The 17,963-nt window shown below is 45.3% G+C and overlaps 1 protein-coding gene across 1 annotated transcript in view; it reads right to left on the bottom strand.

Moving 5' to 3' along the window:
* LOC138547460 (calreticulin-like) overlaps positions 1-17,963 on the bottom strand; it is a 281,960-nt gene that overhangs the window by 97,583 nt on the left and 166,414 nt on the right. Inside the window, exons 6-7 of the mRNA XM_069642212.1 lie at positions 10,195-10,308; positions 7,831-7,974 (exon numbers count right to left, since the gene is read on the bottom strand). Coding sequence (XP_069498313.1) covers positions 7,831-7,974; positions 10,195-10,308 — 258 coding nt within the window. The remainder of the gene's footprint in view (positions 1-7,830; positions 7,975-10,194; positions 10,309-17,963) is intronic.

The following is a 17,963-nucleotide window of genomic DNA, read 5'->3' as shown; positions in this document are numbered from 1 at the left end:
TCATAGTGACTAGCGCCCGCGCCGTGATGTAACAAATGCCACAAAGATGAATAGCCTGGTTCTCTCTCCCAAGCTATACTGAGCTTCCCTGACCCTTTTGGAGCTGACTCGGCTCCCAGGTACTGTGACAAGGAAGAATAAGTGCTGATCTTCCTCTCAATTGCTACGGGATGCAGACCATGTTCTCAGTACCCCGCTTGGTCCACTCTCCTGCCACGTAGGGTACTCAACATTCTCATTCTCAAGGTTCTCTCTCTGACATCGCTTTCACCCACAGCCTTTGTTTACTCTCCTGCCAAGGTCTCTGAGTGTCACTTGCACACGCAAGATTTATTTCCTCTTTATTACTGTTCGGGGTGCATTTTCCCAGTGTGGGTCCCAGACCGCCTTCACTTGGTGCTCTCACAGTTCTCTTTGTCTGATTTCTCTACAACCCACAGCCTTGGTTTACTCCCCCACCAAGGCCTAGGAGTACAACTTATGTATGCCCAGAGAGAGACCAAACCGAGCGAACTAAGGCAGAACAAACCACGCGACCGATTCTCATTGAAACAACACAGCAAATCCAAACGCGGATTGCTCTAGCAGAATCCACCCACCGGACCTGCACCTGAACAACGCTGGTGCGACCGCTCAAACTCACATAATCAAAGACATTATGCTTACCTGCAGAGGGGCACCTTCACCATGCCAGTATACTTAAGCAGCTGGGAGAACCTCACACGGACAGGGACAATAACTGTTGTAGGTCGCCACTGAATGGAAAGAGGCAGGGCTTAAGACCCCTTTTGAATGTTGGCCTGGCTGTAACACTTCCCCCTGGAAGAGGACAGTCAGCAGGTGGCCCAGGGAACTGGCAAAGGTAGAGAGTCAATGAAGGTTGATGGCAGAGGATAAAAGGAAGGCAGGATGCAGGAAGATGTGCGTAGTTCGGGTGAGGTCCAGGGAGGAGCATGAGGATCAGAGGCGAGGTGGAGGAAGGACAGAGCAGAGGAGCGTGGAGAAGAATTACTGAAGGTGTGTGCAAGGTGAGTTTTTGGTTGCTGTTACTTGTGTTTAAGTGCGTTTGAAATGTTCATGACTGAGATTGATAGAGGGAGAGTAGAGAGTGAAAGAAAAGGTGATTGGGGAAGGGAAAGGGAGGATGTGTGAGGGGAGAAGTAGTAGAGTAGAGTAGCAGTAGTGTGGGGAGGAGAGAGTAGATGTGGGAAGAGGGAGTAAAAGGAAAGGGGCAGGCAGTAACTAGAAGGAATATCAGAGGGACAGAGGAGGAATTGTCAAGGAGAGATAGGAGAGACAGTGGCAGAACGGGAGGGAGGAGAATAGGAAGCAATAAGGGAGAGTGAAAGCTAGTCATAGAAAGATACATAGTTCAGTGTATAAGGATAAGATCCATCAGGCCTGAGTGTCTGAAAGACACAACTCCACAATTTGCATCATTCTGGTAACTTTAGAGGAGGATCCCCTAGATTCTATCTTAGCAAGAGGAGGCATTCTACCTTTAGGCTTTCTCCCATCGATAAGACAGATTGGTAGATAGGAGGGATTACTGATTGCTATCGACCATCACAGGGTTGAGGGTTGAGTACGGGAGAGACAAGATAAATCTCTAGACAAAATAGACAGGAGCACCCTTAGAGAGCCCCTTGACTTCAAAAACAATTACCAAGCCTAAACAGAACCATCACTAGATGACCTTAAAAATAAATCACTCAAATAGAGTGGCAAGCTCCACAACAAAAAAGGTAACAGTCAGAACATTATTCATTGCCCCAATAATCCAACCTCTTTAGATTGCTGTAAAAGTTGGTTACAAGAGTGGGTGCAAAACGACACTCACAAAAACATGTGCTTCGTGTCCCATGAACAAACACAATGGGATTATGGAGAGATGCTCCCAGAAGTGAACTATATCGACCCCTTTGGGGAATCCAAGGAGGAAACGATGGCGGCCACTGACAACAAGCACTTTGTGCAGCTCTACTATGCCACAATTTATAAGTGCACTCTGAACCCCTATTTACGCTCATTTATCATACCCAAGTTATCCAAGTTAGCAGCTTAACATTCCTGCAGTAACTGGCCTGGTCAGGTGCAGATGAACTGCTGTGTAGGCAGCGCCTGGCTGATATATTCTTGTACGGCCCCTGCCCAGAAATAGTTGCCATATTCAGTATGTGTTCGGGCCTGGAGCCAGGGGGAGAGGCTGAACTTGTCACTTGAGGAGATGTGCCAGTGAAGGTGGGCCTCTCCTGTTTCTCTCTGCCATTTGGCATTTCTGCCATGTGGGCGGTGTGACTTGCAAGGGGAGATTACTAGAGTACCTGAGAGATGCTGCACCGAGTATGCTGTGTGTAGCCAGGTGTGCTTGGTTGCCAAATGGGTAGGGGGATTTCTTCAGTCTCTGCTAAGACAAAAAAGATCAATATCACCAATGCACATAATTAACTGAAGATTCCCTGAGTAACATCTGATTCATCTCTTTAGAGTTGAATACAGGCAACTGGCGTTGTACCATAATAGAGAGAACTGGCAGATTTAGAATTGTTTATTGTTAAGGTATTCTCGCTAGCCAATGTGAAAAGGAGGGAAGAAAGGTGTGAACAAAGGGCATAAAATGGGTCAGAACGCCATAAAAGACCTCTTTGTCAAAAGATCTCCAAAGCCAAAGTCATCTACTAGTGAGGTGGAGACAATGGCCACTGATGGTGGCCCTTCCGATGAGAATCTTACTTGACAGGAATAAACATATCTAAGAAAAAATTGACTTGTTATCGTTTTCAGTGTCAAACATGAAACAAGATGTGGGCAAATGAAGTGGCAGACCGACTGAAGGAGAGCAATGGATATCAGTCTTGTAGGACACAAATAAAATGCAGGGAAAGAAGTTACAGGAGCTGCCGAGTATGATAAAAAATCCAGGGACGAAAAGCTCAGTGATTTGATTGGATTTCACTTACTCAGCATGCTCGAGGGGACAGAGAAAAGAAACATGGAGGCTTCCGCTGAGCAGTTCATACGTACCCTCTTTGAGCACAATGAGCTCTTAAAAGATATGCCGGTAAAAAGGGAAAATAGGGTGCACCCATTATGTTTGGCAAGATTGATAATGATCAGACAGCTGCAGCATCAAGAGAACGAGAAGTTGATATCAGATGCGTGCTAATAGGGGAGCACTGGAGTCAACAGAAACAAAATCTTATTCTATGCTGATTTTGGCATGGAAACCCAGAGGCTAAGCATTTGAAGAAGTAAAGAAGTAGTTGTGGGCCAAAGGAAGTAATTATGCTCCTTCTGTCTCCGGCTATACGTAGAGGTAGACTGAGTGGGGTGACAACTAAGAAGAGAAGGAAGGTGTGCAAAAAGGGAGAGATAGAGATGGTTAGTAAGGAGGGGAGATCAAGAAAAAGAGAGGGGTAGAGAGAGGAGAGAGAAGAGAGAGAGAGAGAGAAGGTCCAGAGGGGAGAGCTTAAAGATTCTTAGAAATTTGCATAGGGAGATATTCAGAGAAGGCCACAGCCTTTAGCCCACCCCAGGGAAAGGAAAGAGAAGACATCAGGGGTTCTCATGCATTAGAGTCACACTTTGGGAGATAGTACTGGGAAGTAAGGATGCCTTAGCTAGGTTGGAGGGAGCCCACAAAGAGTTTGATAAAGATGCAGGGTCGTTCTTAGCTTGACCACAGCAAACATTTCCAGAACACTTATTGTTGAAACCTAATAATATCTGGAAATGTACTATCTTTCTCATTGTATTCTTGAAACGATTCGAGACAACAATTATAGTGATTCGGTGAGCATTAATATGACTTCCTGGGAAACTGTCCGAGAGAGGTGTGATGGTTAATAGTCTCTGTCATCAGTCTTATACAGTTTGTCTTGGCTGCATTGATATTATGTTGGTCTGATCATTTAGGACATTTTTTCTCAGCAGCTTCCAGCATTTCTGAAGGTTTTGTTCTTCTTTGATGGCCATGGGGAGCTCGTTCCAGAGTGCTGGGTCTTGGTCTGGTGGCTGATGAGGGTTTGGGGAATCAAGGAGATTGGTAGGGTGAGATATGGTTTTCAAAGACTATTGCTCTTTTTTCAAGTAGATATTGAGCACTGTGCACAATGTTTTAGATGCATTCTTTGGGTGATGGCCAGCCCATAAAGGCTGCCATGAACACGTGAAGTTGTTTTTTCTGCTATTTGGGAGGGCCTAGGTACAGGCGGCTGCAATAGTCAGGTTTACATAGAACCACAGCTTGGATTAGAGCCACCTTACCATTTATTCTCAAGTAGGGCAAGATTGTTTACTGCATGTGGAGTTGGAGGCGGGTCGATTTGGTCATAGTACTGATTTGGGAGGTGCATGATAATGTTGAATCCAATAGGAACCTCAGTTTTTTTTCTTCCTCCTGGTGGGTGTGGGAGAGGTACCCAGGTTGAGTAGCCAATTGAAACATATATGTTGTATTAATGCTGGGTGAATTTGATGACTTCCATTTTTGTGAGAATTAAACAGGGTTTTCTCCATGAAATCCAGTTATGGGTGGTGGCCAGACATTGTGGGAATGTGCATAAATACATGGAGCTTTTATTTGATGCTTCAAGCCGGAGACCAGGATCAAAGCGTGGGACTGGGATTCAAACCCCTGATACCTTGCTTTGTCTTGCTTCCAAGATAAACACTTTGCCCCTGAGCTACCTACTGTCTTGCTGGCTTCATTTTTGTGGCCATCAAACAACAGTTGTTAGTCACCTACATGCAGTTGAAAACACTCAAATTGAGTCACCGGCATGGTTGGAACGAGGCACATGTATGCATTTTCTTTTTAAAATCAAAGTCATAGGGAGGAACTTTCGGGTACCCCACATGTGAGCAGGTCGGTGGAAACTATGAACCTGCTGAGATTTACCTGCGATAAGCAAACGCTTAGGAATGATATGATCCATTTCAGTGCTGCGTTCCGAATTCCAAGAGGGAGGAACACCCTTTTGAGAAAGATCATATGATCTACGAAATCATTGGCATTGGGAAGACCAATGAGTATTGGAAATCCCTGCCTCTCTGCATTCGCCCCTGTATATGTTCTGCCCTAATCCTACCATCACCTGGTCCACCTGTTCAGATCAATTCTAATATATGGTACCAGCTTGCATGGTTTTCCTGGATACAGTATGGATCTCTCCTAGTGTGTCTGATCGAAACACTAACAGAGGTACATCTAAATGTAGGGGTACTCATTAGCCCCTTGCAGCCTTTCAGAATATTTGGTGTGTCGCATGCCAGGCTTCACCTTTGCCTTGCGTTTGGTGAAAAGGTGGCACTGAAGTGATGTTGCTGATAAGGAGCCACGGTAAGTGTTATTTATTTTACCATCAACTTTGACCTCAGCCTCAGGACAGGCGGTCAGTCTGCCAGTCATGGTTGGAAAGTGGGAAGAGCCAACAAGAATTAAATATAGAGATAATATAAATAAATATACCATGAGAGAAAAAGACAAACAGTGAAAGAATAAGCATTGATAAAGCCATGTGGCTTGGCTTTTGAATGTATTTGGTTTGTGTTGGCAAATAGGAAGCCCTTTTATTTTTAAAGGTGCAGAATTACATGTTCAGGAGCTGCCATCAAGACAAGCACAGTCTCCAAAGCCCCACCCCGCCCCCAATGGGTATGCAGTGATTTTAATAAATGGAAAATAACTAACATCATTTTTAACTAAATATTTTGTATGAAAAACTTATTAAATTATTTTAAATATATACATGGGGTTGGGGTAAGGGGTTAAAACAGGTGGGGAGGGGTTTGGGGTGGGATGATAAACTAAGGGAAATGGCTGGCTTAGGAGGGGACCCCCGCACATTTTTAAAATCATATGTAGCCAGTTGCTATTATCATATCCTACGCACAGACTCAAATACCAGAGTAATCCCAGTTAAGGTCTTTAGCATGGCCTAGTCAACAAATGCAAAGTGCAGCCTTCACGCGTCCAGTTGCTATATCAAGTGCAGCCTAAAATACCCAAGTATTACAATCCAATTGCAGTCAATGCCTCATGTGCATAGTATAAAGGTATCTGTGTTCCTATGTACAGCTTCATGCAAGACTATGCTGTGAAAGCAGCTATTATCACGACTTCATATTATGGTTTTCAATTTAAATCAACCACGAAAGGATGAAAGATTAAGGCGCTCCTGCCGCAATGTCTTATTTATTTTTGGGAAGTATTTTGTCAGGGTGAACCTAGCTTTGAGGACTAGCTTGACATTGTAGACCAATGAGCTTACAGGAATAGAGATAATGGTGCACTAGGTATCCTCACGGAAGGCTCAGATAGTCACCAGGTGTGACCTACTGAACAGCCTCACACCTGCATGTTTTACTATCATATTCCACCTGGAGCCTAAAAATTCGCAGTAATGTCGCCCTGTTGCTGTTTATTCCTCATACGCAAGCACTGGTCCGCTTTGCCTTCAAGTACGTACGTGGCGTTACAATGATTTTCTAAAAATGTCTTTGTGAAGTTGTCAAACTCATGCAAAAATTCTTTCTTGTTTTGAAATCGCATCACATTTTAGTCAGTGGTACTCGCTGGAACTGCTTTATACTTTGGCGCAGTTTATTTTGCGCAATTATTTTTTGTGGGAGAACCGCTGAAATTGGCGCCCTTTCATGCACTACTAATGCTACTTGCCAGAGTGCTTGAAAATGCACATGCTCCCACAAGGGGCACAAGGGGCAACCAAAATTATAGTTGAGGACTTTGAGCCCCCTTGGTCATTACAATGCTGGTATTAGTAGGGCGTTTCAGTTTTTGGAAGTGGCCAGTGATCAATGCGTCCCTCAGACAATGGCTAATACAAACCCTTGATGCCCCTAGAAAATGTTGGTGAGTACCCCTGATATAAATGTAACATACATCTGGTAGAGCGGTGTCCGGGCCCTTTTAATCTAATAGTTATACAAGGAGAGAGTGGCATCAAATGGTAAATGGATATGGCACAACTACTCGTAACCTCAAATGAGGATCCCACCTCTACTACAGGGGGTTGCAACCTGCGGATCTCCAGATGTTTTTGACTACAACTCCCATGATTCCTCACCATTGACTATCATGGCTAGGACTGATGGAAGTTGGAGTCCGAAACTCCTTGCAAGACCAAGGTTGCAGACCCTTGTCTACTGTGTTTCGCTGCAAGCATGTTCTTTGGGTAGCAATGAATTGGTAAATGATTGTTTATTTTAAAGGTTGGGTAAAAGCTTCATTAATGGGTAAATTATACTCAGCTACAGATGTCACATGCTGATTTGTAATGATAAAAAGTAAATAAATAATGATAAAACATTATGTCCATACTTCAGCCAATATGTTACTGAATCACACTCGCCATGCACTCTCCTTTGTGCCTGACTACATTATTCACCAAAACCGGTTCTACAGGAACAGTGCCTGGGTAAAAAACAGAAAACTATATCACACAAAAGAGGACTATGGGAGCAGCATTCCTTACACAAGTCAGCTCTCTTTCAATTTCTGTCACTCTGAGCACTGGTTAATTTTTGGCCTGGCACCAAAAGGGAAAAGAACAAAAGCAATAGACTTGAAATCTATTTTGCTCCACTGGAGTGTCTGTTGGACTGAGTGTAAATATCAAAGAAATAGAGAAGCCCCCTGCAGAGTATGCCGATACTTCTTCTTCCGTGCCAATGGAAGCCCATCATGCATTGCAGTGCTCAGGTATCTTTGGTTCTGTTGCACTCTATGGCTGGAAACTAAAGAATATGCTGATGTTTCTTTCTTTCTTTTTGAATGTGAATGATGGATTGAAACAAGATTCTACATACCTGCCAGAGGTCGAGGCCAATAACACCAATATTTTCATATTTATAGATGTTGGAATCGGGCACATATTCTGGGTTATCAATCTCTGGTTGAACCCATTCACCTTTGAAGTTTGGGTTGTCAATCTTTTTGGGTTTCCATATGCCCTAAATAAATCAAAAACAGACATACATGATGAAATAACGGATCATCGGATTTTCATCCCACCACTTAGCCACTGGAACTAGAATTCCCACCGTCACCAGGTACCGGCGTACTACCTCTCAATTGCACACTTTAATCCCACCCTTGCCAAATACAAGTGACCGGAAAATAATTGATTACTGTGAGCATATGTGCATCAGGTCTCTCTTTGGTTGAACACAAGGGGTTTTCTGTACAATCATTTCTTATTGATTTTCTAATAAGGATCTTATCAGAATCTTATAAGATCTTGCATGAATCCTACTTCAAACTTATAAGAATTTATAAGAAATTCAAAAGTTTTTTTTGTGTCAAATAAGTTCTTATAAAGATCGTATTATTATTCCGAAAAACAGGGTAGTTTCTCACAAGCTATAAGCTACTTATAAGACTCCTATAGGAATTATCATTTGTGTGTTTCGGTTTACAGAAAACCTTTCACAAATTTACAAAGCATAAAAAAGATAAAACAAGAAAACAGATCTTAATTTACACAAAACACACAGTAAAAATAGAAAACAAATTAACATTTCCTCAAGTTCATGGAAGATAAAAGGTGCAAAGTAATCTTCAATCCCACAGTACATAAAAAAACAGATGATTATCAATTAACAACAATAAAAATCGGTACCGTCCAGAAAACGTATTAGTGCAACAATCAATGATATATTCGTTCCCCACACCAGTCTAGACCAAAGCAATTCTCTGGAATATTCGGAGCAAATACTCTCCTTTTCCTTAACAGACATTTTTGTATGGGGATTTTGTATGGGAAAAGAGCACAAATATTAAGGTGCCTGTGTGCGGAATCTGTGCTACAACCAGATAGACACATGTGTGTACCCCATCACATAAAGTTACACTTTTTTTTAAATTCTTTATTGAATATAGCTGAAAAATCAACTTTTTCAATATTTGACAAATTCATAAACATCTTAAAAATTACAAACATCGAATATAGCAATAAATATATGATAAAAATAAGCTAAAATTAAATCACAATAATCATAAAATCTTAGATAAAATAAAAAATAAAGAAAATTGAGGAAGGGATCAAAATTAGGCAAAACTTAATCAAGAACAAATGGAAAGATTATAACAATTAGAATACCACCTAATTAGTAATTAGACAGAATCACAATTCAATTCAAGAGTAACTTTCCCAGAACATTGTAGAGCGGTTTATAGACTTTGAAAGTTCTTATAATTCCGATCCCAAGTGAGAGACAAAATTCTCATTCAATTTAATCGCAACCAAAAAATTGTGAATAGCAATATGAATGCTACTTGAACTAGTTGAAAGTAATACCGACCATCGGGTGTCAGCGGGTATCGCACTAAAGTAAGACATATGTGACTCAAAATATTTCTTTCTCGAAACCTCTACGGCCACACTCGAGTTGGCCTGTATGCGAGCAAGTCTATTTGACATGCACACGTACACCGTGCTGCTTCACTCCTTGTACTTGTCGGGGGGGTTGGTGAGCAGATGGGCCCGCTTGTAGAAGATGCACTTCCTCACTGAAACCCCTACACCATAGCCACTGCAACAAAACTACGCACCCTACCCTCCAATTCATGGCACATTGTAAGCATTACCACGAAATGTGTCACAAACCGTAGGCACATTTATGGAGCAGTGGAATGTGGTGCCTATCAATCCAATCTGGTCTGCATCCCTGCGTGCATCACACGTTACATGTGCATATTCCACGTGAGGTCATTCTTCACGGTCCCACACCATGCTACACAACTCCATAGATATGCAACAGGTTCTATAAGTGAAGAACATATCACTATTATCAAACAGGTAGCAGTCCTCTTCCTGTAAATCAAAAGGTGGTCCATGTTGCACATCTTGCAAGCAACGCTGGGCATCGGGGGACTTTGGTCCTCAGTACACACTTTATATAAGTGATAGCTCAAATATTGGAACCAATAAGGTTTATGTTTACCTCTCAGATAAAATCAGAGGCAACTGTAGACACAACCAATAGGGTGAAGGGCAGAGGCGTAGCTAGGATTGTCTAACAATGCAGGCCTGAAGCTAATGTAGTTGGGCTCATTAATATTGTTAAATGCCCACACAGTGCTGCTGAGCGGACATCTACACATTCTTAGGCCCTACCATGTCTATGCCTCTGGTGGAGGGGTGTTTCCCCAGGGAGGTTAAGCAATCTCACCTTGTAATTGGGGTTGATTATCATCGGGGCTTCCCATTCGCCATCCATTTCTGCGTCCCAGTCATCTGGCTTCTTGGCATCTGGGTCGATAATATGCTCCGTTTCCTCCCAATCCTGCCATGAACACAAACAAGGTCTGAACATTTATATGGGCTAGAACTAAGCACACTTTACATAAATAAATTAATACATTCTTTATTTAATTTTTCAAAAAGTGCATTAAAAATGTTATTTAAACTGTTCTCTAAACAGTACAATTACATTTTTTAATGCATTCATTTACAGACATAAATGCATGGATTAAAATATATCATCGATAAATGAATGACATATAATTCTAAAGTCAATATAAATATGACAGAACTGCCAACATATGTTTTATGTTTTTTTTTTTCTTTTTAACAATTAGGGCAATACCTGGTTGATAGAGAAAATGGCATTTCATCATTTTTTCTATGTGTAGCAATGCACACCACAATCCCATGTGTTGCAGAGATAAACTTCTCCCAGTTCTGCAACAACATTTTGTAGGAAATTGTAAGCAAAACACGCGCATCAGACTAGAACAATGCACTGGACCTTTGCAGGACCCTAGTAACAGAAAAAAGATTAAGGAGATACTAAGAAGCAGAGGTAGACAAATGCAAGGCAAATCTTGAGACTCACAAATGTGCTGAACGCAGCTACCCCCATTAGCGCTGACCCCTGCAAGCAGCCCCTTCATCACGTACGCAGGATGCCGGATGGCAGGGATGGCGCTGCAACTTAAGGGTGTACGGGAGAGGTGGGTGCAGCAAAACAATGCTGCCAATGTTTTTGTATTTGTATTTTGTTTATTTATATAGCGCGCCGGGCCCTCTTCTGCCACTGGCCTCTTACCGAGGCAGGACAAGAGGTGGCCTGCACCTCTTGTCTCTCCCCTAGCCCCAGCCAAGCACTTGGGCCCGTCCCATTAGCCCCCTTCGATTTCTCATCACATCTAAAGCTCTGGCTATATAACAAATATAAAAGCACAAGAAATCTGAAACGATTGGTGCTTCACATAAGTCACTGAGAGACCAAGCTGATGTAAGAAACTTCTTTACTTGAGATCCAGGTAAACAGGATTGCAGGTATCAGGTAAGTACATTAGGTAAGAGACATACAGAGACTTCCAAGATGGCCGTCAGATGGAGAGAAGCATAAGCCTAGCGCTCTCATACCCCCAGCGCCAAATAATAAGTATTGATGCAAAATCCTCCACAGACGGGGAAATCGCAAAAGCTGTATTACCGCAGGAGCAGTGGCGGCATTGCAGGGTGTAGCCGGCGGTGAGAGTGCTGCATTATTCACCGCTAGTCGGCCGGGAACCTTGTTGTGTGTTTCCTTTCTTTGCTTTACTCTTCCTTCCAAAACTCCCAACTCGGAGTAGGACAGATCACTGTTGTATTCCTCCCTGCCGGTGCAGCCGGCGGAGGGAGGAATGATCAGGGCCAGCCTCTGTGGCCCAGCTGGGGAGCAGACAAAGGACACCACACGCTTGCTCTTGCCTGGAACTGCCTGCCTTCCGTCAGGGCGGGCCCTTTATTAATTGTGAGCCTCACGTCACCGCACATGCGGGATGTGAGGCATATCTAACATTCCTCCTTTCTTCCAACCAAACACAACAAAACACAAACACATAACCACATCAAACAACATCACAAACTTTCCTGTGCAAATCTAGTCTATTTCTGCGCTCTCCACCTTGTCATTTCACCACTCATAGTCTCTTAGCCTCTCTGGAGCCTTCGGGGCTGCCCTTGGGTCATATCTGCAGGGCCTCTGCAGGGAAGCTGTCTCAGGGCTAGGTCCCCCCTCTGGCTCACCTTCATCTTCTGGATACACCCCCTCAGATACTTCTGGTTGCTCCTCGGGCTCTCCACTCGGTGTCTCTTCTCCCTCGCCCCGGTGGCTCGAAGTGTCTGGTGGCAGCTCTGCCTACGCCTGGGACTGTCTGTCTCCATCAGTCCACATTTGCTGGGGCACTCTCTTGAACCAAGAAGCATTGTGGCGATCGTCTGTGGCCCTCGTGCCGCTGTCACCATCGTTCTTTCTGTCCGGGTCACTGTCCAGTCCATCCACTGCGCAGTCATACCGTGTTTCCAGCTTGGATTTAGTAGGGTTTCCCAGCATCAATACGTGATCACTGACTTTGTGTCTCAACCTTCTTGCATGTCTCCTGTCACTCATGTATTCGTTTGCTGCAACTCTCCTTCGTTGGGTGTGGTCGCTGTCAAAAGTGTCTACTCCCCGGCTCATGTGGTGTGGTATGGTTGAGTTTACCAATGTCCCGTACATGAGCTCCACTGGTGGCTCCATCCCCTGGAATGGTGGTCCGTTGTCGCTCCTGATGTGTCTTGGCAGGCCATGTGTTGCGAACATCTTAATTAGTGCAGGTATTATGGTCTCTGCTGCTGTCGAGGATATGATCTCCACTTCTGGCTATCGTGAGTGGTCGTCAATGGTCACAAGCAGGTATGTTCCTTCCTGCACTGTGCAGAAGTCGACGCTGATGGCGTCCCAACTTGATGATCCATGCTCTGCCGACTGTATAGGCTCAGGGTTTGGCGGTGCTCCTGTGATTTGGCAAGGGTGGCAGGATGTAATGACTTGCTCTACCTTGGTGTCAATGTGAGGAAACCATATCCGGTGTTGTATTCTGGTCTTTGTCCTGACCATTCCCTGGTGGCCTTAGTGTGCCAGCACCACGATTCTGTCCTGCAGGCTGCTGGTGATCACTATCCGGGTTCCCCTCAGGATCAGCCCTTTGCTGGTGATGGAAAATTCCTGTCGTACTGGGAATATGCCTGTAAGTCTTTGGCCGCTGACGTGCGGTTATGTATGTGGCGGAGGAATGATTTCCAATTACCCAATATGATAATGTTCTTCACTATGTCGCAGCAAGGGTCATTGTGCGTGACCACCATGATGTTAGGATGCCGACCACCTTGGACTACGTGGTGTGTATGGTTTGGCATATGTGTTCCTCAGTTTTCTCTGCTTCACTCACTTCCCCCAAGATCGCAGCCCTCGGGTGCCTGTATAAGAAATTCCCTGGATTGTCCGTGCCCGCTTGGTAGGCCAACTCAAACTCATACTGCTGAAGGTGGAGCAGCCACTTCCCAATTCTGGCCAGAGGGTGTGCTGATGACTTAGTGAAGATCGGGATGAGTGGCTTGTGATCTGTGTAGGGGTTGAAAGGCCCCAACGCAGCTGCGGCACCTCCATGAGGTCGAGGAGACGGCACCGGCGGCTTCAGCGATGTGACTATCCTTGCCGGTGTATTGGGTTTGAGTATGGAAGGCCAGTTGCCATGTTGACCTGGTGCTGTATTCACCCCCGTATGTATGTGGGCAGCGACGGATTCCTCCTCACATTTGTTTGCCAGTCAGTTGGTGTGGCACTGATGATTTGCCAGCTTCTGGGTATTTCCTCCCTCCGTGCTGCTTAGCAATGAAGCAAGAAGAGATAAAAAAAAGAAAACAAATTCCCCAGTGGCATCCACTGTGTTGCTGGGTTCTTTTTGTGGATGCTTGAAGTTTTATTTGGGTGGGCGATGGTATCCCCACCGTGTCTCCTAAAATGTGCCTGTGTCGTGGGACCGTGGGCTGACTTACAGCCTGTGATCAGCTGTGCGCGTGTTCAGCTCCCTCATCTCATTGCCAGTGTTGTATTCCTCCCTGCTGGTGCAGCCAGTGGAGGGAGGGATGATCAGGGCCTGCCTCGGTGGCCCAGTTGGGGAGCAGACAAAGGACATGACACTCTTGCTATTGCTCGTGCCCGGAACTGCCTGCCGTGCGGCAGGGCAGGCCCTTTAGTAATTGTGCGCTTTACATCACTGCGCATGCAGGACGTGAGGCGTATCTAACAATCACCACTGATGGGACTGGGATCTCACAGGAGGAGGGCCATGTACATTTTATAACCTGCTCCAACACGGAGCGTATCAAACTTCACCGCCAGTGCCCCGGGTACAATTGGAGGTGCACAGACTTCTTTGGGTGCAGCGTTGCAGCTGCAAGCTCTCCCGCATTGCTTTCAAACGAGTTCCAAGGACAAGCACGGAGCACTCATTGCCAGGCCCACATTCACTCTGGGTTCTCCCGCACTCACCTCTTTTCCTCGCCACAGCTCCAGTCACGCAGTCACGCAGCCGAACGACACCCACTGGGGTAACACTAGAGGGCAATTTCCTCCACACCAACACAGATAGTGCAGGAGCACAGGAGACAACCAACAGCGCCCCTCCAGCTCACCGAAACCCCAATCACGGAGAACACATGACTTTCTGGGGCTCTGCCAAGACTGTGGTGTACCCAGCAGGAGCACTGTACTAGTAGAGGGACCTGCAGCAGCATCCCGCTGCAGCAATGAGACACAGCAGGCAGGAGTCTGTTTCGCATCCACTGACGAGCCGGAAATGGCGCATCCCTTTTATTCAGTCAGTCACATGTTCACAGACAAGTGACATTAGCACGAGCCCCAGGAGGTACTCGTTTTCTAAAGGGGGTGGCATATCACATAAATGACAATGCCACTTGTCATAACAGGAAGTTCATATTCCAAAATCATAAACAACATTAGCACTCAGCGAAGTGCCAGCCAATCAGGGGCCAGGAAACGCAGGCGTGCACCGCTGGTGTAAGCTTGTGTTCCACAGTAGAGTGTGAACACCTTCCCTGACTGGCAGTTTTCAGTCTGTCCATCCTAGTCCCCGTCTTCCCACTTGCCCTGGGTCGCACTCTCTCCCCTCCTCCCATGCCTGCGGAATGAGGCTCAGCCCTCCCTTACTCGCCTTCTGCCTCTGCATCGTCCCCGACAGCCACCATATGCTATGAAAATCGGAAAAGGACTGCGCGCCTTATCTATTTTCACAGTTACCATGTTGAGCTTAGAGGTTATTTTTTATGGATAATCGCCTTGCACGCACAGTGCGAAACCGCTACCCGATAAAATAAGCATTGGCAATGCCAACAGTTTGGACTTTTGTGTGGGCATGGTAAAGAAGACACTTGCAAGGCAAAGCCGTAGTGGTATTAACTGGCCATTGACGGTAACACGTGAGAAAATGGCGCAAGTACCTGGGCATCTAATAGCATTGCCTGGCAAATGCCTAATACATATACACAAGCCAAAACTAAAGCTTGTTTTTAACAGGACTTCAGTGAAGGACACGCAAAGTGCTTATAAATCGAGTGGTTGAAGGCAGACCTGAATAATACATCTTTATTACATTTGTAGCGCAGTTACAGCTCCAATTAAGTAATCTCTCAGAAGACTGCTTTGAAAAAACACTGGCAGGCACTTCAAGTGCAAAGTTTGACAGTGGTCTTGATTAAAGCGAGCTCAAAGAGTTTCCATGAGGAGGTGTCTTGGGCAAGGAGGGGCAGGGGGCAGGAACTCGGTGGGAATGGCCATAGTGATTACCATGGCAATGGGCAGTCAATGGGTGGGCAAATAACTAAATAACACTTACAAACTGTGTGCCCCTCCTCATATATAATTTCTCCCTATCTGTACTCCAATACAATAGTTCAGCTTATAGGTGTTGCAAGCGCCACCTAATAGCCCAAACTAAACAGTTCCAAACATCTTGTTATGGCTGCTCCCCGTACTTGGCGACTGTATGCATGATGAAAGCTGTGGTAAGTGAGACATAGGAGACAGACAAGAGGACATGTTTTTCAACTTGGTGCAAGAAACGATCCAGAGGCGCTGACAGATGAAACTGCTCACTCAATGGCTGCTGAAAAAGGATATTCCGTACCAATGGGGTTAACCAGTACATATTTTGTTCAGCTACGAGGGAGTTCAACACCAAGTTGCATCTCTGGCCGTTACACTGGACACACTAAAGATCGCTCATGCAGAACTTCAGGTCCCCGGAAGATTTTGACCAGAATGCCCCTCAGAAGGAATGGTCCACAATGCGCTCCAAGAAAAGCAGGCGAAAGGATCGTAGGTGGCCCTCTACAGACAAGATGGAAAGAAGCAGGGGCTCGGACAAACCAACATGACTGCTTAAAACGCCCTGATTGTTGTCGCCCTTTCTTCCCACTGTAATGGAGTGGCCGTTGGCAAGCTGACTCACTGTTGATCTTCTCTTATCAGTTTGATTCCTTGGGGCCAAAGGGGCTGTTTATTGTTTTTGCATGCGTGACTATATGGGTAGAGCAGCTGGAGTACCAACCCCCATTGAGCTGGTTGGTGGCCCAATGTCCCGCACAGGATGGGTTTCTTCGTATGTTTCATGTTGTTTTTTGTGCGTTTTGGACCTTTTGTTTTTGACAGCGCTGGGGTGTTGGCTTTGATGTCATTTTTCATCTAGTGGGCTCCTCCGTTTCAATAGCGGTTGAGGGTATAGGAAGGGGGCTTGTTGCTAGACGCAGTGTCTGTTGCTGGTGTCAATGGGTGATCTGAAAGTGCAGGGGTTCAATTCCCCCAGAAAGAGGAAGTGTGTGATAGCTAAACTGCTTGAATTGAAAGCGGAAATCGTCCTGTTTTAAGAAACGCATCTACTGAAGACAGACTGACCCAGGCTATGCTTTAAGTAGTTTCCTCACCAATATTTCACATCTCCCCTGACTAAACATGCCAGGGTGCTATTTTATTTGCTCTCTCCTTGAATTTTACTTTAGTTGTGTCCGCTAAGGATCCGCAAGGGCGATATTTAGGTCTTCATATTCCACTCAGAGAGCCAGATCTCACTTTATTTTCTATCTATGGTCCCAATCAATCCGAAGATGCATTTTACGCTCACCTGCTTCCGCATATCGCACAGTTTCAGAAGGGGCAACTTATTTTGGGAGGGGATTTTAATGTAGTTCTTGATGGTGGAATGGACAGGTCTGCCGTGGCTGGGGTGCAGATAGATCTGATTCCCTGAAGAAAGCTATGGAAGACTTGCAGCTGGCTATATTTGGAGACGGCAACACCCTCAGGAAAGGGATTATACTTATTATTCCCATGTGCACCACAGTCACCCCCGATTAGACTTTTTCTTGGTATCCTGCTCCCTGATGCAGAAAATAGCCACTCCCGCTATTGGGCTGGCAATAGTCCCGGACGCTGCTCCGATTATGCTTTAGGTGGATACACTTGCGATAGGGGCTAAGAAGACCTTGTTGTGGAAAATGAATGATTCCCTGCTTACTGATGTGGCCTTTAGCACTGCGGTTTCAGAGAGAATAGTTTTATATTTTCAGGATAACCTTACCGGGGATGTACCTGTTGCAATGGTTTGGAACACGTTGAAGCTCTCATTGCGGGGAGAAATGATTAGCCTGGCCTCTGCTAGGAAGCGACACTTACGATCTCAGAGGGAGGTGGCTGACAAACGGGTGATGGAACTGGATTCTTTGTAAAACAGGGGGGTGGTCCTGGAGGGTCTATAGGCAACTCCCGGTGGGCATCACACATCTCTCACAAGCTGCTCCAGACAACATATTTTACTTCGATTAATGAACGGAGAGTAAGCTTTGGTATTTCAGGCATTTAGGTCCTGCATGGGTATACGTGAAAATGATCAAAACATGGGGTTTGAGGAAGGACATAAACACGAGGCATGAGCTTCTGGGGGAAGGTAAGAAAAGGGAGAATACCTCTGAGGAGGTGCAGCTGGAAATAGGCCTTCCTGGCAAGGTCCATGATGTGTGGAGAGAAGGAGAGAGTGGAGTCGAAGATGACCCCAAGGTGTTTTGCCTCACAAGAGGGCAAGGGCAGAGGGCCCAAGGAGGGGGGCCAGAGTG

The sequence above is a fragment of the Ambystoma mexicanum genome, chromosome 1q, assembly GCF_040938575.1.
Source record: "Ambystoma mexicanum isolate Mex_15411 chromosome 1q, UKY_AmexF1_1, whole genome shotgun sequence".
NCBI lineage: Eukaryota > Metazoa > Chordata > Amphibia > Caudata > Ambystomatidae > Ambystoma > Ambystoma mexicanum.
This window is presented reverse-complemented; position numbering and strand designations above follow the sequence as displayed.